The 23,247-nt window shown below is 44.7% G+C and overlaps 1 protein-coding gene across 1 annotated transcript in view; it reads right to left on the bottom strand.

Annotated features, from left to right (window-relative positions):
- STPG4 (sperm-tail PG-rich repeat containing 4) overlaps window positions 1–23,247 on the bottom strand; it is a 342,310-nt gene that overhangs the window by 113,789 nt on the left and 205,274 nt on the right. Inside the window, exon 5 of the mRNA XM_086949125.1 lies at window positions 3,582–3,636. Within this exon, the coding sequence (XP_086805251.1) occupies window positions 3,582–3,636 (55 nt within the window). The remainder of the gene's footprint in view (window positions 1–3,581; window positions 3,637–23,247) is intronic.

Here is a 23,247-nt window from a genome sequence, read left to right as displayed (position 1 = left end):
TGCATGAAAGCAATACTTTTAGGCATTTCTATACTTTCTACATGTGCTGCAGAATACAGCACAAGTGGAAAAACGGAATACATAGGAGAAATAAATATATTTCTCCTCTTGTTAGAATTGGGGGTCTCTGGTTGACACCGGTAGGTACTTGTGACAATCAGGGACCCTCTCCTCTAGTTAGGGCAAGGAAATTACTCTCTCAAAATAACCCCTGCTCACCCTCTAGGTGGCGTGGCGTGAGCATTCAAGGCTTATTTCAGAGGCGATGTAAGTTAAGCAGTTGTGACCACATACAGTAACCCAGTGACAACACTACAAATGGACACCACACAGTTTTTTTTATAAAAAATAAGCATACTTTATATAGAGTTATCACAAGACCAATAAACGAAAAAAAGAATCCACAGTACTATTACGTTTTAAGTGTTCAGGTTAAAAGGCTTAATTCAAGGTTCTGTGCGAGTCGGTCGCCTTGTCCGGCTACAGCGTTTCTGAAAAGAACACAGAGTCTAACAAATCCAGCGGACCGCGGTGGTCCGGGCCCACGCAAATGTCAACAGACTCAGTCACAGTACCTTTTTTCTTGAGGCGGCCGGCACCGATGTGTGCGAGCCGGTTCCGGGGTTCGTCGCGGTGTAGAAAAAGAAAGCGTTGCAGGTCACGGTGTCCTTCCAGTCGCGGTGCAGGCTACTGCTCGTTGACGGCGTCGAGACAGAGTCGGTGAGCTCAGAGCTTGCGTTGTTTGAGGTGGACGTTGCTCGTTGTGGTGCTTCCAGCTTTACAGTGCGGCGACAGAGCCGGAGCTCGGGAGCTGGCGTCGGTCAGTCCGGATAGCAGTGCGAGTCGGGTAGTGCATCGCAAAGCGTGCGAGGCGGTGCCCAACTCAGGTGCGGTCACAGGACTCGAAGTCAGCAGCAGTGACCGCATCGGTCAGACCAGTTCGATTCGGTGTTGCGAGGCGTTGCACGTCGCAGTGTCCTTCCAGTCATGGTGCAGGCCACAGCTCATTGACGGCGTTGAGACGGAGTCGGTAAGCGCAGAGCTTGCGTTGTTCAAGGTGGACGTTGCTTGGTGCGGTGCCTACAGGACACCAGGCCGTTTGTGAGAGTCAGTCACAGCTCCCTACCTCTGGAGCCACTTGTTTCCAGCAGCAATTCACAAAGGCTGGTGAAATCCACTAGTCCTGGGATTTCGGTCAGGGGGCAAGCTCTCTTCCAAGCTCTTGGAGATCTTTGCACAAGTTGAAAGAAAAGTCCAAAGTTCTTTCTCCTCTCTTTGGCAGTCAGGCAACCACTGCAGGCCAATCCCCCAAGCAGCACTTCAGCTTGGGAATAGTCTCTCCTTAGTTTCTTCAGGTTCCTTCTCCTCAGCAGAGGTTTCTTCTTGTAAGTCCAGAAGTGATCTAATTTCATGCTATCAGGGTCCCAATACATATACCCAAAATCCTTTGTTCTCTGAGGGGAGAGGGGCCTGTGCCCAGTTCAAGCCAGTTCTGAAGCACTCTGTTTACCAGACTTCTCCTTTCCTTTCACAGCGCAGGACAGGCACATCAGACGCCCACATGAGGTGGAGCCAGCATTGTAGAAGGCAAGTACAGTCCTGGAGCACTTTGTTGACAGTCTTCTTTCTCTTCTTTCAGTGTGCAGGGCAGAGACATCAGACGCACCACAGGGGGAGGAGCCAGCATTGTTGAGGGAAGGCCCAGCCCTATTCCGTTCCCAGGTGCAACTCCTCCCTCCCATCTAGATGCAGATCTCCCTATTCACCAAGGGCAGCCCCAACCTGTCTCCAGGAATTCCCCAGCCCTGTCACACACAAACCCAGACAAGGAATACACAACTTCGCAGAGGCAGGCTCAAATGGTTAGGCAAGTGGTATTTTCAAACACAGAATATCAAATTAAACTTCACTAAAAGATGTATTTTATTATTCTGAGTCCAGGCATACTAAACTCGAATTTTTACCAGGTTCTCTGAGTCCGCTAGGATTATAAAGTATAATAATTCTAACAGCCCATTCTGGCCTATGGAGAAGAAGTAGCCTTGCCATAGTTAAAAACGAAAATGGCTGTAATTCACTATTAGGACATGCCACACACACCAGGGCTTGTCCTACCTTATACTTACAATGCACCCTACCAATGGGCCTACCTTAGGGGTGACTAATATGAAGAAAAAGGAAAGTTTAGGGACTGGCAAGTGGGTGCACTTGCCCAGCCAGCATGGCAGTACCAGAATGCATGCAGGCTCTGCAATGGCAGACCTTAGATACATTTTACAAGGCCGCTTCTGTGGGTGGCACAATCAGTGCTGCAAGCCGACTAGCAGCATTTGGATTTACATGCCCTGGGCACACTCTGTGTACTGTACTAGGGTCTGACAAGTAAACCAAATATCCAATCAGGGAACCACTAATCAATACATCAATATACAGTAGGGAGCACTCGCACTGTGGCACTGGACAGCAGTGGCACAGTGCCCAAAGCATCTAACACCTGCAAAAACACATGAGGCAACAGCAAAAATGGAAGGGAGACCCAAGCCATTGGTGCCAGCTCTAACACCTCTTTATGCCTTACTTGGAAAGGCTTAGCAGTTTGAAGCATTCCCAGGTTTACAAGTCTTTGTAAACCTGAGAATGCGCCAAAAGCCATTGGTCTATGCATCAGACACCCGTTCTCCAGCCTTGGAACTCCTCCCAAGTTGAAATGTAACATAACAAAGGGCAAGCAGCTGCCTTGTGTTATATTTATTTGCATAGTCATGCAAGACCATGCAAATCAGGCCCTGCATGTCTTTCTAAATATTACTGAAGCCTTTGAGTTGTTCTTTTGTCACCTTGTGTGACACACGGACAACACAAGGGCTTCATAAATATGGGCCCTAATGTCCTCCCACAAAAAGAGGACCAGGTTTTCAAAGCTACCCATTTAATTTAGGGGTGGGTCGAACACACAGAGTTTCACTCTGTGGAATTGCTCAAAGTTACAGGAAAGCTCCGCAAGATACCTTTAATTCTGCCAATATGCTGCTTCCGCTACAATTTAGCACTGGTAGCGTGAACATCGTTGAAAACCAGTATGAACTGAACCATGCGTTATGCAAGAGTGCGTGGCCATTCAAGTCAATTGTTTGCCGCTTGAGTTGAAAATCTACTTGAGTGGCAGCAAATCTACTCGAACGGCAGCTCCCTCTGACGCCAACAGCTCGAGTCAGCCAGCATTATAAAATGGCGGCGGAAGGCTCAGTGGTGACTGGAAATCATGCCAGGGGCTGGAAAATCTCATTTGTGCTTGCGAGCGTGTGTTGTGCAGCCTAGCATTGTTCCTGCAAGGCGCAAGCAGGCAAGTAATTCTGCCATGCACTGATTGCCGAAATTTGGCAGAAACTTCGCATTACAACCATAACACGGAGTTACCCAAATTATGCCAATTCCGCGAGCAGAATCATAATTCTACCCAGGCCTAATGAAATTGTGAACAGAAGCATTAACAGAGTACATTCGATAACAGGTTCTACTTAAAATCATAGCTGAAGACAGAATTGTTTAAATGGTGTGATATAAAAGTTAAAAGTACTCACAGGAACAAAGTATGTGGTTGGAAACCTCTGGACTGCAGAGCGAAACATAAAGTGCCTAGAAAAGGGGGAGGAACAATAAAATATAAAGAGAGATTATTTGATCCTGCATTTTTCCATAGTTTCAAAGTCTCTTTTGTAATTATTCCAGACTGTTTTAGTCATAGCAAAAATATGTGAAATTAAGTGGTTGACTAGTCAATTTAGTTATTTGAGAGTAGCAGTTCCATCTCTGTCTCCTCTTACAGTAAAAGCACCTGAAAAGAATTTACACTGTGTCAAATGCCTCAGTGTAGCACATATGTAAGAAACGCAATCTATAGTACCTGACCTAGAAAAACTAAAAGTAAATATACCCTTGCAGATGCATGAAAAATCTGAATCTGCGAGTCCATGACAATCCATTTCGGCGATGATTCGCGGATGTGAAGAAACTCCTTATAACACTTAAGGCAAAAAACCCATCTGTCAAAAGATGGACAACATCAGACAGATCAATATTTCAGCACATCGATTTTACAAATGGGCAAAAGTGTAATTTGTCAGTAGGAAACATGGGCACAACTAGACCCGAACTATGGGAGGGGGGGCTACTACTAAACTGTGGTGGTGGGGCTACCATTTCGCACACTAGGGCGGAGATAGTAATAAAATACACATTTGGAAGGCCAATAGGTCTGGTTTAATGTGTTAATGCATGGAAACTGCATATGTGGCTGCCAGTTCGTTCCTGCTTTAGCACATTAAAGCCACATCTTTTATCTTCTCCACTGCATTCCCCTGAAACACAGAGCACAGAGAATGTTCACCAGACCTGCAAGCTTTGGAAGTCTCCATATTGTTTGGTACCAAGCGAGTCCTATGCATGTCTGATGCACAGAAAAGAAAGCACTGAAGGCTTACTGGAAAAGTGTATTTTTTTATTAAAAGTAGCATGAACCACATAATGGTAAAATGCTACCAGGGAACAAGAAGTTGTGTGTGGAGCGAATCTCCCAATGTGCCCAAGAAAGTGCGCACACAGACATTGAGAAGTAGACTTGGGTGTGAAGAATAAATCGGGATAAAGAAAATCTTGGAGGGCTTCTATCTGGCTGTGACAAAATCAGGTGGGCTCGCCAACAGCTCAAAAGGGGGGGGCATGTACAAAGAATAATGATCTGGGTACCTGTTCACAATGTACAAGTATGCATGTGTTGGTATTGTATAGCATGGATCTAGCCCGAGAGGAATAGAGCATTGCACATTTTGGAAGATGAAGGAAAATGAAACATGATTGTATTCATCAAGTGGTGGCTTAAATCGTTTCGTTACACTCACACTAGCATCTCACACATTTAAATTTTAGGCACATTGGGATTAAGGGATTTCACACATCTCCTTCCTTAGTTGATGTAATAGAACTTTCCAAAAAGCTTCAAACGTTCGATTTCACCACTCTTTGATAACACTCATGTTCTGCTGATGTTTCAACATAGCCATTGGGCTGCATTCCTCATGCTGTCTAATGAGTAGACCAAAAGCAAAATATTTTGGTATTTATTTGTTATACACGGATAGCACCTAATTGAGTTGCCTCTTGTTTAAAGTTGAGGTTTATCTATTTTCATATACACACTGGTTAAAAGATGAGTACATACAGAGCATGCATAATGGTTAACTGTATAATCTGCTCTAACATTATCATTGAGGGGTTCTGGTGATATCTTTTGCCCCGTACTTTGTAAATATCACCAGAAGCCTGGGACAGCAATGACAAGGTTCCCATTATGTGTTTTTTATATTACAAGCTGTTTTATTCAAGGTGCATCTAATAATGGGCATTGTCTGGAAAACAAATTTTGAGGTTTTGTTTATCTGTCACTAATAAATTCTTGATAAAAATAATAGGCAATGGTGAGATCTGTGAATTTGTGGCTGCAGACATTACAACATAGTTGAGGATTTACTGATATTGACACAAATGTCTAAAATATGCAGATTTCATCAACATTGTTGCTTCTAGGTCAAACCGATGAAAATAATGCTGCCAGACACATAATGTGCATTTTTGCTGCACAGTATAAAGATAACCATGGAGCTCCAACATGGACAATGTAAAGTCTCTGCACAGTGGTTTGGGAACTACCATTACGTTGACAAGATTTGTATTTCTTACATATCCGAGAAGTTATTGTAGTTGAGTTGCTCTGATAAGCAGTGAGTTTTTTGTTGATCCCATCATATAAGGTGTTCGGTTTGCTTGTGACCAGGGCATGCATGCCGTTTTCCTGGGTTCAGACTGGGAGCCATTTGAAAATCTTGCTCAGCTTCTTCATGGTATGGAAGCATACGGCAGTGATTGTACTGAGTCAGTGGCCATGTTGACTTCTTGGTGTGGGTGTCGGTCCTAGTTCTGTTGACCACCAGGTGGAGAGGTGGGGCATCCATGGTGATGTGCTCTTCTCAAAGGTCACAATTTTTGTCTTGTTAGTGTACAGCTTTATACATTGGGTGATTTCAGTCATGCAGGCATTGAACTTGAGCCAGGTACTGGGCACGAGACTGCAAGGCCCACTATCTCAAAGAGAAAGTATGCAAGCAATTTCCAGTACATTCTAGTTCCCCATCAGCAGTTGGGTGCAGCTTCTCTGCCATACTGGAATGCTATCTTTAGTTTTAGAAGGATGCAACAAACTAACGTTCAGAGGTGTGATCAACTTGTATCCCACCCTCATGGTGTAACAAAGTCACTTTATAACTCAGGTAATGACTGTTGGCAAGCTTGTATGTGCAGTGGACAGGATAGGTAGTTCTGGCATTAGGAAAGTGGTGTTACTGATCATTCCACAATGAGCTAATGCCAGAACCTAACTGGTGGTCACTAGTGCCCTTCTCTTCTCCTTTTTCTATGTTCTGTCACTGTATTTCAATTGAAGTCATAAAAGTTAATCTCATTATTCTCCAGGAGGATTATAATGACTAGAAATGTTACACAGACGTGTCATTAAACAATAGTTAGAGGCATGGACAGAGCACAGACAAGATGGTGCTATCTATTAGTGCTCTCAGCCACATTTGTCCTAATCCACTGCAAATAGCACCACAAGAGAATCAACTGTACTTTTAGCAGTGTGGCCCACGTAGTATATGGTTTAGTCTCATGCCGGTATGGCAGAGGATGTGCATGCTGTGTTTCTGCACTTAGATGTAGAGGAATATAAAGAAGATTGATAAATAGTAGTGGGTGTTGTTCTGTCTACCATCCTCACATGATTTGTTCCAGTTTCAGGTTTATGGTGTCCATTCTCCTCTTCTACTGATGGTAAGCATCTGTTTCTGCTGGTTGTGATTCTTTATCATCAGTTTCGGAGGAGCCACATATTCAGGCCTTACTGATTTCAGGTAGTCTTTGATGTTTCTTGACTATGACTTGAGAGCATTTCAAAGCTTTACTGCTTTTCTGAATATTTCAAGGCAAGCTTATATCAGCGGTTTAATACCAGAGAATTAGTTTAGGTAACAATAAGCAATAGCAACTATTTGCTATGACCCTGCTCGCAGGCATGTCTCTCCCCCTGCTGCTGCATGGATCTGCCAGCATTGTTTTTGCCTAATCTTGTATTTTTCCCCTGTGCCTAACCTACTTTCTTGCCCAGACTTGTTTTTATTCCCCTGTGCCTGTACTTGCTTTCTTGCCCAGACTTGTTTTTATTCCCCTGTGCCTGTACTTGCTTTCTTGCCCAGACTTATTTTTATTCCCCTGTGCCTGTACTTGCTTTCTTGCCCAGACTTGTTTTTATTACCCTGTGCCTAACTTGCTTTCTTGCCCAGACTTGTTTTTATTCCTCTGAGCCTGTAATTGTTTTCTTGCCTAAACTTGTTTTTCCTTCCAGTGCCCAGTTCTCCCGCGGCCCCCACCCACTTTTCCCGCCACTGCGTCCCTGTGGGCCCGCCTACCTGCCATCCCATTCGCCGCCCCGTTTCCACCTCCCAGCTGCTCCTCCCTCCCACATCCCCTCATATAGAAGCCGCTACGCGGTCGCGCAGCAGCCGTGCTCAGTGGGCGCGCTGCTGGCGCACCGCTGGCGCACCTAAGGCAAGCCTGTCTGTGCCCGTCCGTGCCTGGACCGTGCCCACCGCCAGGACCCCTGGACACCACGAATGCCACAACGCCCAACACCGCTATGATGCCAGAACCCTCCACACACTCAATAACGGACGATCATACACCTGCTTCCTGGCCGCCCCGAAGCGCACCCATGGAACTTTCACCTGCCGGAACTGCAGCTTCACAAGCATCCACCCCACCATGCTGCCGACCAGGAAAGAACATAACCCCCTCAGATGCATCCTTGTCAACACCCGCTCCGCCAGAAAACATGCAGTTGAACTCTGAGACCTACTCGACTCAACCTCCCCAGACGTCGCCTACCTGACGGAGACCTGGCTGAACCCGCCTCGGCACCTGACATAGCCATAGCCGTCCTGGAAGGCTACAAGATCACCCGCAGGGACCGCACCAACAGAGCGGGAGGAGGAATCGCCCTCAGCATCGCCGAAAACCTGCACTTCCAGATCCACACCGACCCCAACACCACCCTCAGAGGCACCCTCATCTACAGACCGCCCGGACCCCGACCACAGTTCAGCGACTCCATCGCCAACTTTGTCAGCACACACTTCTCGCCTCCACGGACTACATCCTCCTCGGGGATCTGAACTTCCACCTCGAGAACAATAACAGCACCAACTCCACCACCCTGATCGACAACCTAGCCAACCTCGGACTCAAACAACTCGTCACAACACCCACCTACTCTGCCAGTCACACGCTTGACCCCTTCTTCTCCGCAAGCCCCCACGTCTCCTTCAACCATACCACCGAACTCCACTGGACAGACCATCACTACATCCACTTCACCTTCAAGAAACCCACCACGCACCACCACACCCAACAGATGCCTCACCGCTGCTGGAGCAAAGTCACCGAAGACCAGCTAACAACCACCCTCGCCCAGAGCCCACCCACCGACCATACTGACCCCCACATGGCCGCCCGCAACCTCAGACAGTGGATCAACGACTGCGCCAACACCCTTGCCCCGATCAAGAAACCCTCCAACAATCATACCAACATGAAAGCCAGCTGGTTCACTGAAGACCTCCGGGCCTCCAAGCAAACCTGCCGAAAGCTGGAGAAGATCTGGCTCTGTGAACGAACACCGGACAGCCACGCCGCCCACAAGAATGCCACCCACAGACACCATCACCTCATCAGATCCGCCAAAAGGGCCTCCTTCAAAGACCGCCTAGACAACAACGCGCATAACACCAAAGAGCTCTTCAACATCGTGAAGGAACTCTCCAACCCAGCTCCAACAGCAACGACATCCCACACTCGCAAGACCTGTGCGACTCGCTGGCCACCTTCTTCCACCGAAAAATCACAGACATCCACAAAAGTTTCAACACCACGACCCCCCGACAACCACTGAGACCTCTGCTCCCACGACCATCATCTGCACCAACCGCCTGCTCTACTGGAGCAACATCAACGATGATGACACCATCAAGATCATGAACACCATCCACTCCGGATCTCCATCAGATCCATGCCCACACCACATCTTCAACAAAGCCAGCACATCCATCGCACCCCATCTCCGGAAAGTCATCAACACCTCCTTCAAGACAGCAACCTTCCCGGAGAGCTGGAAGCACGCCGAGATTAATGCCTTACTCAAGAAACCCAAGGCGGACCCCAAGGACCTCAAGAACTTCGGGCCCATCTCCCTGCTCCCGTTACCGGCAAAGGTCATCGAGAAGACCGTCAACGAACAACTGACCCACTACCTCTAGGAGAACAACATCCTGGACCCTTCCCAGTCCGGGTTCAGCAGCAACCACAGCATCAAGACTGCCCTCATCGCAGCCACCGATGACATCAAGTCCCTGCTGGACAACGGAGAAAAGGAGGCCCTCATCCTCCTGGACCTGTCAGCCGCCTTCGACATGGTCTGTCACCACACACTAAGAGCACGCCTCCACAATGCTGGGATCCAATAGAAGGCCCTGGACTGGACCATCTCCTTCCTCTCCGGCAGAACACAGAGCGTCCGCCTTCCCCCTTCCGCTCCGAAGCCACGGAGATCATCTGTGGCGTACCCCAGGGCTCATCCTGTAGCCCAACTCTGTTTAACATCTACATGGCACCGCTCGCCCTGGTCGCTCATCTGCATGACCTCAACATCCTCTCCTACGCCGATGACATTCAGCTGATACTTTCCCTCACCAAGGATCCCCACACCACCAAAACCAACCTTCACGAAGGAATGAAGGCTGTTGCTGAATTGATGAGGAACAGTCAACTGAAGCTGAACTCAGACAAGACGGATGTCCTCATCCTCGGATCCAACCCTTCGGCCTGGGACGACTCCTTGTGGCCGACCGCACTGGGAACCGCTCCAACACCCATCGACCACGCATGCAACTTAGGGGTCATCCTTGGCTCCACCCTCTCCATGACTAAACAGGTCAACGCCGTCTCCTCCTCCTGCTTTAACACCCTCCGCATGCTCCGTAGGATCTACAAGTGGATCACCACTGAAACGAGAAGAAGTCACCCAGGCCTTTGTCAGCAGCAGGTTGGACTATGGAAACGCCCTCTACGCAGGAGCCCCGGCCAAACTCCTGAGACGGCTCCAACGCATCCAGAAAGCCTCTGCACGCCTGATCTTTGACATCCCTCACCGCAGCCACATCACACCCCACCTGAGAGACCTGCACTGGCTCCCGGTCAACAAGAGGATACCCTTCAAGCTCCTCACCCACACACACAAGGCTCTCCACAACACCGGACCAATGTACCTCATCAGACGACTCAGCTTCTACACCCCCACCTGCCAGCTCCACTCCGCCGACCTCACCCTCGCTATAGTCCCCGCGTCCGAAGAGCAACCTCAGGCGGCAGATCGTACTCCCACCTCGCCGCCAAGACCTGGAACACCCTCCCCATCCACCTACGGCAGACCCAAGACCTACTGACCTTCAGAACACTCCTCAGGACCTGGCTTTTCGAGCAGTAGCAGCATTCCCCACCACAGCGCCTTGAGACCCTCAAGGGGGAGTAGTGCGCTTTACAAATTATATGATTGATCGATTGATTGATTGATTGATTAAAGGCTTTCATTAATAATGTAGCCTAACAAGCACTCTTCCAATATTTTAAGAGGTTTGTGATGAGCTAGCCACCCTTTTCACCACAAAGAGTGAAAACATATACAACAGCACTACAGGTAATGATGTTTCTGAAGATCCACTTCTACATTCACAAGATGAAGTATGGATTGGCTTTCTTTTGGAAACTTTTTCTCCTACCTCTGCAGAAGAAATTGAGACCTTGATTCAAACGGTCAAATCAGGTTCACTGAATGACTGATGACCAGGGAAAATATTAGATATTCTTGCCCATGTCTATCAGGAAGAGTGGCCAGTGCATTTAATACAAGTCTGGCCAACAAGGGGATTGCTGATGTTTGGAAATACGGAGTAGTTTGGCCACTGATTAAGAAACCCAGTATCAATCCCACGGTCTGAACTACTATCACCATATCACTCTTCTTCCTGCTTTGGAGAAATGTTTGGGAAATTTGTGGTCTAGGCAGTTTATCAATTATCTTGAGGTGGGTAATGGTCTCGGCCACTGGCAGGAAACTTTCTATCCAGGGCACACCTTTGTTATCACTCTAGTTGACCAGGAAGGCTCTGGAGGAGGGTTATGTGGTAGGAGTAATCCTGTTGGATCTCTGAGCCACATTTGTTAAAATTGACTGCTGCTGCAATGATGATAAGACTAAGGTCCTCATTAAAAGTGGCCTGGGTAATTGTGATATGCTACCACACATGCAGTTATGGACTTTGGGACAGATATCAGCAGGCCAAACATTGATTGGGGGAAAACAGCCTATATTTACTGGAACATGCAGATGTTGGTGCAGAGGCACCAAAACACCTATGTTATTGCCCCACAAGTTGTAATTAGCTGGTATTGAGTGCATCTCATAAATTCCATCTCAGTGGAGTCGGTTTGTATCAGGTGTGATGAATATCACACCATTTGTTAGGCTGCTTATAATACGGGCCATAGACATGAGAGGGCTTGTCTTAAAGTGATTTACATCATTCCTGTCAAGAAGATCTCAGTCTTTAAGTCTTCCCTCTTTGAGGACATTAAAATGGGAGGTGTTTAGTGAGGTGTCCTAGGGTTCATCTTCACCGTTATCTCTGATATTATTTAATATCTCTGTTTGGCCACTTTCATCTTTGCTTAGGTCTTTTGCCTTTGGGGCTTTGTCATATATTGAGGATGCATAGCTTACTGTTAGGCTGGCCATTTTAGCTGCCATATTAGCTGTAAACACTCGGCAGTGCCTGGAATGAGTTAACTAGTGAATGGGGCATAACTTTCTAGAATGTAATGCAAATAAGACAGTGGCCCTGATCCTAAAAAACACTAGATATGCTGAGACAATAGTCTCTGGTCGATATTTATTGATCCTCCCTGCTTACCTGTGGTGAATATTGACAAAGGAGCCTCTCTAAAACTCCTGCTTATGTCTGTGGTGTCCACATGTTTGCACTCGTTGTGGTTCTTGAGAAAAATCCTGTCTTTTCTCTTAAGTGAGATGCATAATGTAATGATCGGAACATTTATTCCAGCTGGACTTCACTGATGTCACAGTGACATAGATTAGCGAACTCGACCAGACCCTGACATCGGGTTTCATGAACAAGGACAATAGAGTTACTTTTTAACTGAAAGGACACGTAGCAGCTAGAAAAGCAAAAGCATCGCAATCGCCGTGCCGCCTTAGTGAGGGCAACACAAAATGGCGACAGGACACAAAATGGCGGCTAGATACGGGACGAAATCTGAAATCGCAGAACCTCACTCTCCCTGAAGAAATCATGGCTGCCAAGACCATCCCTGAGCACTCCCAATGAAAGTACAGCCAGGAATACCCTTCAACTAGTCCCTGAATAAATACTGGATTAAAGACCACTCATGGATGCAGAAGAGATTTTTCCCCCTGCTTACTTAACCTCTTCAACTCCTACCTCAAACATACTGACTTCACAGCCAAGGCACTGTTTATGTATTACAGTGAAAGACGCTCCTATAAACCGCCCTGTAAATAATGCCTACTGGCCCACGTAGGCCCCAACCAAGACCGCACCCCCCTTTGTAATCAATACCAAGGGACAACCCTGTCTCAAATACACTTCATCCACAGACATCAAGATGTTCCTCTCCCAACGATTGAAGTGTCACGTACATACTCCAGAACCCACTTTAACTTAGACCCAAGTCATTCACTCATATCAATATCGCTTTATTGGACTTCAGCAATAGCCCTCCTCAAGGTCAGATGTCAGCCAGTTTCCTCCCATCAGTCTGGCAACAGGAAGTGCCATGGTAGAACCTAGAAATATGGACCAATGCAGTGAGCACCTGTCCACAATGACCAATGAGAGACCATACTAAGGGTCAGCCCAGTGTTGTTGACGTGCGTTTGAGTTTCACTGGCACCCAAGCAAAGACCTCTCCAATATTGGATGCAGTAATTCTGACCGCAGCCCCCTTTGTAATCAGTACCAAGGGCCAACACTGGGCTCATAATCCCAAGGGGTAATCGTAAGGGAGAAGAGTAAGATAGATGAATGTTGCTTAGATTCTGGGTACCCCAATAGTGGTACTTATATGTTCTTTTCCAGGGACACCAACCACTCTGAGTGCGTAGGCTTTAACAACGAAGAAGAAAGTTCTCTTTCTTTTGGGCCCACAAAGGATCTACACATTTAACCTTGCAATGGTTTCTGATCCTATATCCTATCAGAAATCATTTTGGACAACACCTTTTTTTGAGCTAACCCATATTGCACTTGACCCATTGATACTGGGAAGGTATTGGAGCAAGCCTTCTTTAAAGGTTTCTCACACATCAGGTAGTAGGGTGTGAAAGTTGAGGACAATAAGTGTGGGGGGTGGCGTAGATGTGGGATATTGCTTGTGTTAATACTTGTAACTGTATATCGTATAAAAACACATGTTTAGCAGGAGAATTCACTTGCCAAAAGGTTTTTATGAGACTATTATCCTGCAAAAATGTTGTTTTGTTCGAATTATCATACGTGGAAAAAGTTTTATAAAGTTGTCAAACTCTGCACGTTTGACAAAGTCAAATTAAAATTAGCCAGTAACACAAAGCATATGAGGTAAAAATGTAAAATCTCCTACCAATGCCAACAGTAATTGTTGCAATCTTCCGTATACACCAGATCTTAATTTCAGAAAAATTTATAATAAAATGTTGATAGTCAACCCCTCAAAATGTGATTTTTGACAACTTGATATTACTGATAGGTTTGACTGGCTGCTTTCATGAAAGATAAAAGGGAAAAGGAACAATTAAATTATCCACTTTTATTTCATCAAGTAACCATGGGTGAAGGCGTAATTATGTAGTTATTTTCACATCTAAAAAAACTGCGTTCCTCCTGGTTGTATGTAGAGATCTACTACACTCCTTATCTATGAATCTTGAGGATACACTCCACACCTATGTATTGTGATTATATAAAAATATATATGTAGAAAAACTAAAAGAAAGAAAAGAAATTTGTCAGTTGTAGTTTTATTGACTAACTATAACTTGTGCCATATTATGCACTGCTTATTACCTCACATATTGCATCATTTATGACATGTTAAATGACGTAATTGATGACATCACCGATGACATTATGAAGGTGTTGTGACAACGTCTTATAGGGTTTGGGGACTTGAAATAATTCAAAAAGCTTCACCTGTGCCCAATAAATTTTCTATCACAAAGCAAGTGATAATGGATGCAACCTTTGACTACATGCTAGATGCATAGCATATTTGTCAAGTTACACACAGACAGTGGATGTTACCCTCTTTTTACTGGTTTTAACCCACCAAGTAAACAACATGTCTCCATAGATTTTAACTTTAATGTGTTCACCCCCTTTTAAATATTGAACACACACAAAAAAGAGTTTGAACTCTAGTCACCTTAACAGGATTACTCTCTTAAAGACTAGGTGAAATGATGTGACGTAACAGCTAGAGCTGTCGACTTAGGAACTGTGAAACTATGTTCGAGTCTCAGAGTAGGCTCAACATCCTGTGATTCTGGGCAAATCACTTAAACTCTCTGTGCCTACTGAAAACGAATATGTTCTTATGTAACGTAACTGGAGCTCATGTAAAGCACTCCAATTCCTTTGGGTCGAATTATCGCTAAATAAAACTGCAAATAAAACCTTTACATGATCCCCAGTTTTAGGTCACAAGGTATGATGGGTATGCATTTTCCACTGATGGCCATCCACAGATCAGTACAATACTCTACAAACATTCTTGAGATGAGCACAATGGCTTTCAGTCTTACAGCAATGTTTACAATCCCAGTGTGAATTAAACCACCTCTAAGGGGTCACCCTACTGTCAGCATTATTCAACCAACTATAAAACCACAAAATATTCAGTAAAGTTCTGGAGAAAAAATATCCACATCATATACACATCTTTGTTGCATAGCATTTCTCTATACCACTGTATTACATCTATTTGACATGGGTACGTGACCAGACATCCACTGGTGGATAATCTATTATGAACAAAAGCTACGGGTTTCCTCACTGATTGTTTACAGAAGGCATTGGGCTTTAAGTACAGTCTACGTTGAAACATGCCTCTGCAACCCATATCAAGACTGCTTAGCTTTTACCTTGTTTAAAATGGAATACTACTTGCGTCCCAAAGTTTATTTTTTTGTAAATGGTGCATCATATAACTTTCTACATGCAGAACCATACTTGCCTCCAGGGCTTACGTTATTTCCAATCTATATGCCCACACATGTATCTCTATGAAGTATATCACTACATGCTCTTTACTAACAACTTCCTTCTTTTGAATGATGAAAGGGTTTATGGAGTAATGTGAATAGCAGTATCATGACTAATTTAATTTGCGATGTCATCAGTGATCTCATTATTGATGTCATTTACCATGGCATGAGTGATGCAATATGTGAGGTAATAAGCAATGCATGATGGGTTTGCAAGATGTAGTTAGTTCACTAACATAACTGGTGAATTTCAGTAGTTTTCATTTTTTAAATGTAAGTTCTTATCTCATTCAAAACCTAAACTATAATGTCACTTTAACCTGTGTTTTTTTCCAGTGAATTTCTGTTTTTTTTAATTATGTTCAAAATTAAGCATATTCCTAATCTGCCTGGCAGCATGTGCCCAACACACTACATTTGTCCATCCTCCAGTCAGGCCCTGCGTCCACCCCCACAGGCATCCATCCCTCCTTGCACATAGTGTTTGGCTGTGCACAGGTGGGGGTTTCTAAGAGTGTTAAACATATATACTGAGGTAGTACAAAAGTTACATTAGTATACTTTGTGTTCTACCAATGGGTCATTCCATTTTTTAACATATATTATGTGAGTTTTTGGGTGACTGCGTGTATCCTTATTGGCATTTGTAAAGCACACAGCTACCTCTGTAGAGGTGTCTCGGCACTAGCGACCAGTCCAAAATGGAAAGTGGAGATGTGAACAAATTACTTGTCCAACAGATCTGTATCAAACAAAAAAGTTTTGAGATTGCTTGAAAAAACTGATTCGAGGGGCTGCAGTGGAGATTGAGTGGCACAGAGTTTCACAATTTAGAAGGGAAGTAAGTAAAGGAATGACCATCTCACCTAGCTGAAGGGAATATGGAGAAGTTTCAAACAGTTGGATCTCAAGGCTCTGGACTGGAAATAAGGCCTGTCTCCTCTTAAGATATAGAAGGCCCTTCTGATTGTAGGCTCTGAAGACTGGAGAAAGAGCTTTCTACTGGATTCTCTTGAAAGGAAGCTAGTGAAGATGTCGTAAATGAGAAGAGATGGAAAAAAGAGAGGGAATCTTCAGAATGAGGCGAGTAGCAGCATTCTGGATGAATTGAAGCTGTTGCAGAAGGAAGGTCGGAAGGCCCAAATAGAGACAGTTGACGTAGTCCAATTTAGCTGCGACCAAGGTGTGGACATGTGGAAAATAACGAAATTGATGGACATAAGCAGCGTTCATTTGCCCTTTCCCATTCCCTTCCCTGTACGTTAACCACACCACTCCGCCAGTAAAAGCCCGTGCCCACATGTACCTGATAGCCATTTTTTTAGGCACCATGGCCTTTTAGCCCGCTCATCGGAATCCCCGGCTTCCCTCCTGCGCGTATTTGAACCCCCCCCTCTCACATACATAGACCATGAAACCCTCTCCCTCTGCGGGACCCTGCTATGAAAAGCAACCCTCCTGCTTAACCCACGCAAAGTCCCCCATTTCCTCTTGAAGAAGTATCCCTCGCCTCAGCTGACATAACCCCCCAGCTGTATCTGACTGCCCCCGTTCTCTCATGTGCGGGTCATAAGACCTCTCTCTCTGTGCGACTCTGCCCCTGTGCGCACCCTGGCTCTCCCCTCCTCCCTCACATGGACAAGTCATAAACCTCCTTCTTCTGCAAGACCCCGTCCTTGGGAGTCACGCCCGCGCCTGACCCGCACCTCCTTTCCTTTCATGAATAACCCCTCTGTTAGTAAACCCACCCTCCGCGATGGACTATCCACACATGTCCGAGGCCATCACCTAAGCCGGGAGACACTGTTTACTGCCCCTTATTGTATGAAATCGCTCCTCCTCAAAGGACCCACTATTGATTCTGGCCTCCCCACCCCCTGGGCTACGATCAGGCGCACATATCCCAAGAATCGGCGGAACACTCAGCTGTTTGATTACCCCCTCCTCTTATCAGCAGGTCAAGGGCTTCTATTGTGGATGCATGTGGGGTGGGATTGACACGAGGATTAGGGGGATGTCGTTTTCTTGTTTCACAATGCCGTTGTTGCAATAAGGAATGTTTTGTAAGGTATAAAAGGCGATGCCTCTGAGAACTTGGCAGAGCACCTCCCGAAAGACACTGTGTTTCGTGTCCGAAATGACAGGCTCTCCTCATGAGTAATAAATCCTGTTCTTGTGATTCCTGCTTCCAGCGCCTGTCTCTTTATTTGGTAACTATTCAGAATGGGAACAAAGAGGCGACTTGCGCCAGCAGCCCGGGCATCGATAGTAATATGGGCTCACATTCCACAGACAACCATTTTTGTGAGTCCATCGGAATGAAGTGGAGCATTCTTCTAAGAGATCTCAGGATGGCAAAACAAGAATCAGAGAGTGATCTGACTTGGTGTTCAAAAGTAAGCTGCAAATCAAATTTTACCCATATGATTCTGGCCAACAGAGTAGGGAGCGTGGGAGCTCCCATTCAGGAGGCCACCACAAGCTAGCATACGGGGCAAGCTTAGCTCCAAAGAAAAGAACCTCAGTTTCATCTGAGTTAAGTTTCAGATAACTTTCTTCCATCCAGGCTACCACATCTTTCAGACACTGCTTAAATAAACTAAGAGATGAAGGCATATATTCCTAAAAAGCAAGAAACAGGTGGGTGTCATCAGCATAACAGAGCACCCACTAAGTTTCCACCAGATTGTCAAGAGACTCCAGATAGATATTTAAAAGAGTCAAACTAAATGCTAAGCCCTGGGGGGTGCCACATACCAGTGGTTTGAGAGAAGAGATAAAAGGGGGAAGAAAAACAGCTCGGGAGCGATCATGAGCAAAACAGGTGAGCCCTGATCAAATTTGTCCTCGATAAATTCAGATACCTTTAACAGAGTGGACTCAGTGCTAAACCCAATTGTGAATCAAGCAGAAGATAATTAGATTCTAGGAAATAAAACAACTGTTTATTGACCCTTTTTTCTAAATGTTTAGCTACTATGGGAAGGAGAGGAATGGGTCGAAAGTTGCTAAGAACCCTAGGCTCTGCTGATGGCAGAGCATGTTTCCAGTAAAGTGGAACCTACCTAGTTCCAGAGATTTATTCATCAGCATGTTTATAATGGGTTTCACCCCCTCAGTCACTAGCTTTAAAAAGGCAAGAGGGCAGGGGTCTAAATGGTGATCCCGATTTACACCCATCTAGTTTCATCGCTGAATCAGCAAAGGAAATTGGGTCAAACCTCATAAGCAAAGGGCCTGGGGGAATAGAGACTGGAATGGTCATGTCAGAAAAAGTTGAGACAGAAAATTGGTTTAAAGGGGTTTGGACATTCTCATTACACAAAATTGGAGAGAACTTGACAAAGATCTATTGTGGGAGTAGGAGCTTTTTCTGAGGCAGTGGGAGAAAGTAGTATTTTTACCATGTGGGAGTGGGTGTCTAAGTGGCTTTATGGGTGTGTTAGTGGCTGTGTGGGTAGATACGTGGGTGTGTAAGTAGCTATATGGGTGAAAATGTGGGCGGTTGAGTGTCTGTATGGTGAGTGACTGTTTAAGTAGCATTATTGGTGAGTGAGTGGCTGGATGAGTGGCTGTATGGGTGAGTGTGTGGCTGTTTGTGTGAGTGTGTGTCTGTGTGAGTGGCTCTATTGGTGAGTGAATGGGAGTAATAGTGGTTGTATGGGTAAGTGAGTGTCTGTTTGAGTGGGTGTTTGATTAACTGAGTGGGATTAGCTGTATTGGAGAGTTACTGAATGAGAGAGTGAGTGAGTAAATGTGTGAGTGCTTTTATGGATGTGTGAATGTATGAGTAAGTAGTTGTGTGGGTGTGTGAGTGACTGCTGAGCGGTTGTGTGGGTGAGTGACTGGGTGTGTGAGTAGCTTTATTGGTGAGTGAGTGGCTGTATGGGTATGTGAGTAGGTATATGGGTTAGAAAGTGGCTGTGTATGTCAGTAAGTGAGATATCAGTGGTTGCATGGGTGTATCAGTGGGTGTGTGAGAGGTTATGTGAGGTGTGAGTTGTAGTATAGATTATATGATCAGTGATGTAATTTGAGATGTCATCAGTGATGTCATCGGTGATGTCACTGACTATGTCATGAGTGATGTAATATGTGAGGTCATAAGCAGTGCAGTACTGGCGCATAAGTTATAGTTAGCTCAGGTAACTTTAACTGCAGAATTTCACTTGTTTTGTACGAGTGAAATCCCAGACCAACTAATAACATCCCTTTAACCTTTGGCTTTTTCAGTGGATTTATAAGGTTTTTTTTAATTCTATTTCTTGGCTATAAAGCTCCTGTAACCTTTGTTTTTTCAGTGAATTTCTATGGTTTTTCAAAATATATTTTTGTCACTATAACGTCACTTTTACCTTTGTTTTTTCAGTGCATTTCTCCGTTTTTTATATTGTAACCTGTAACCTTTGAGAGTGGATGTGTGAGTGGCTGCATAGGTAGGTGAGTGGGTGTGTAAATGGCTGCATGGGTCTCTTAGTGGATGTGTGAGTGTTTTGTGTGTGTGTGAGTGTTTGTAAGTGGTCTGTGAGTGGGTTTGTGAGTGGAGGTATGGGTATGTACATGGATGTATGAGTGGGTCTGTGATTACTTGTGGGTATCAGTAAGTGGGTGTGTTAGTGTCTGAGTTGGTCTGTGAGTTGGTGTGTAAATGTCTGAGTGGGTCTGTGAGTGGGTGTTTGTGGCTCTGAGTAGTTCTGTGAGTGTGTGTGTGTGGGTCTGAGAGTGGGTATATTAGTGCCTGAATAGATCTGTGTGTGTGTGGATGAGTGTCTAAGTGGGTCTGTCAGTGGTTGCATGAATCTCTGAGTGAGTCTGTGAGTAGGTGCTCGAGTGTGTGAGTGGGTATGTGAGTAGGCGAATGCATGTATGAGTAGATCAGGGAGTAGGTGAGTGACCTTATGAGTGGGTATGTGAGTGTTTGCATGTCACACAAAAGGAGGGGGCCATCGGGTGCCTCCTTTGCTTGTTTTCTGCCTCTTTGCTGGTCTCCCCTGCCTTCTACTCTGCCTCTTTCTGCTCATTCTGCCTGTCATTTTGCCTCTTTTTGCTTGCTTTTAGGTCTCTTATTAGGCAGCGCATGCGCTGCCTCTATGAGGCATTAACTAATCTCTATGTGTTGGCAAACGGCCAGTAGTTTCTCCTGCCGCTTGCCATTTGCTGAATACTGGCACAGCTCCTGTTAGCTGGCTTTCTAGGGTCTGTTGACGTTAAACTGACTTCCATGTTGTCCGGAAGCAGCAGCCACTAACTACAGTTTTCGTCCGCCAGATCGCACTTTTTGTTTGTTTCGCACATCTCTGCCTAACGTACACATGGCAGCAGCGCATGCGCAATGCTATCCCATCACGTCTAAACTCTCAGGGTCTGGATCAATAAAGTGCTGCCTTACTCTTGTTGTTTTTTTGCACTGGTAATGGGTTTGGGTAATGGGTTTTCGTACCAGGAGGAGTAGTTCTCTTCTCTGTTGGTGTTTTGCCTTTTAGCTTTCGTGCAGCCGTAGGATTTCTGGCACAAAATGGTTATGTTTTTGTTGTGTACGAAAAGTTAATGTTGACATTCGAATTAGGATAAGCACTATATGTCTCGCCGATATCTCGCTCTGCAGGAACCGGTGAAAGACGAGCAGCGGGTGGCTGGACTACGGAGCAGAGTGTGGTAACTTTATTTTAAAATGGTGAAACCCGTAGCTGCTTCGGCTTTCCCACACTAATACAGCTTCTGCTCACCCTTCAACAAAAACATCAAGTACACCTGGATTTAACAGAGGCATACTGCCATTCCTTTTATCTTTTTCCTTTTTTTCACTCTCCGTTCTATTTTTGAAAATTATTTTAAATTAAATTTGCATACATGTGCAGCCGCGGTACTTCAATGTTATTAGAGGTACACATGTCACGAACGTGCAATGTTATGGGACGCTATAATGACCGTTTCAATGTTGGCTTTCAATTACTACTGTGCCAGGGACCTGGTCGACTGAAGGCCTTGATTACACGCATCGTACATCCAGGATTGTTGATCAACTTTTATCAAAGAAATGCATGTTGCCCTTGAACACTGCATTGCGCTCAGGTTTTTATAATGTTATATAATATCCCATGCCCACAACCCTTTGGGGTATATAAACATAGGCACCGTACCAACCTGGGACTTTTAAGTAAATGTGTAAAAGGTTAAGAATGCTAGCTCTTGCAGTCTCTATACACCTTGTTTCAAGAGATTTGCACTGAGTGTCCTGCTTGCTAATGCCGATCTTGACCTGATGCTGCAGTCCAAATTTCAATGCCACTTCTGCAGGCAAGTTCAAGGAATGTGTCCCCTAGCTTCGTTAGGGGTTTTGAAGTGTGTCCTTTAATTGTAGTTGGAGATTTTACACTGTCAATCTATTAAACACTCCATGTGAATGTCAAGGTATACTTTGAACTGTCTGGTTCTCTTATTGTTTCAGTGCTTTTGTTTTTAAGTGGCATTGTGGAAGAATTCAATTCACCACTTGCTTTCCATTTGTATGAGAACTTTGCATATTGTATCCTAAGTGGTGACAAGATGCTTTATGAAAAATTTGAAATTTTAACACGTTAGTACTTATACTAATTTATGTTAATCAGTCCCACTGCAGATTTCATTTTTGTAATTCATACTAATTTGATAATCTAGGACATACAACTTCAACCTCGTTTTTGCTCAAGTAGTTTTTCCTGACATAAGGCTGATAGAAAACCAAAATGTCTTCGTATTGCGTAGCATAGTTTGTTTTATATGGTCCAAGGAGTTAGCACACTTTGCAATTGAAATGACTTTATACGCACACAATAAGGCAGCAGTAAGTGTATATGTAAGATTAATTGCAGATACAGATACATTTATAACAGACAGCACGGTGATCAGCGGAAGGGAAAGGTACAAGAGCAACAGAAAGCCTGCACATAAAATCAAGACAGTTCTTTAAATGTGCATTACATTAGTGGTGATGACGTAAACTAGTTTAGTCTGTAAGCAGGATTTTCTTTAATGTGTTTCTCCTACTGCAGGCACAAAATGCTTTCCTGCATCATTCAGCGCGCCACACGCGCTTTCCTTTTCTAAGCAGCCTGGGACAATGGCAGACGCTTCTTTGAATAGGTCTCCCATTTACAAGAGTTTGAACTATTAACATTATACATGATGATGCCTTTTATTTATGTGTTAATTATCAAAATATATAACTAAAAGGCATTGTCATCTACAATGCCAATAGCTTAAACTCTTGCCAATGCGAGAATTATTGCATTGCAAATGCTTGTTGATCTTTATTTTGTCTCTATCTGCTCTTTTCTGACGTTCATTTTGCCTCATTCTTCTTGTTTCTGACCCTTATCTTACCTTTTTCTGCTAGTTTTTCTGCCTCTTCTCTTCTCTTTCTGCTCATTATTTTGTCTCTTTCTGCTCGTTTCTGACCCTTATCTTGCCTCTTTCTGCTTATTTCTGACCCTTTTCTTGCCTCTTTCTGCTTGTTTTCCTTCCTCTTCTCTGCTCTTTCTGCTGGTTAATTTGCCTCTTTCTGCTCGTTTCTAACCAAGGTTATAAACTGTAGCTTTGAATGCTTGATGAACACAAACTGCACCTAGTACGATCTGTTTACAAATGTAAACAGCTCAGGACTTCAATGTATCAGATGTGAAAAATAGAGCACTTTTATCATGTCTGTCCTAAAAAGGTGCTCACGTTCATAGAGACAATGTGACAGAGAGAGAGAGAATGCTGTGGGG

Source organism: Lissotriton vulgaris, unplaced genomic scaffold (assembly GCF_964263255.1).
Source record: "Lissotriton vulgaris unplaced genomic scaffold, aLisVul1.2 SCAFFOLD_590, whole genome shotgun sequence".
NCBI classification, from domain to species: Eukaryota; Metazoa; Chordata; class Amphibia; order Caudata; family Salamandridae; genus Lissotriton; species Lissotriton vulgaris.
The sequence above is the reverse complement of the archived record's forward strand: the minus strand, read 5'-3'. Positions and strand labels throughout refer to the sequence as shown.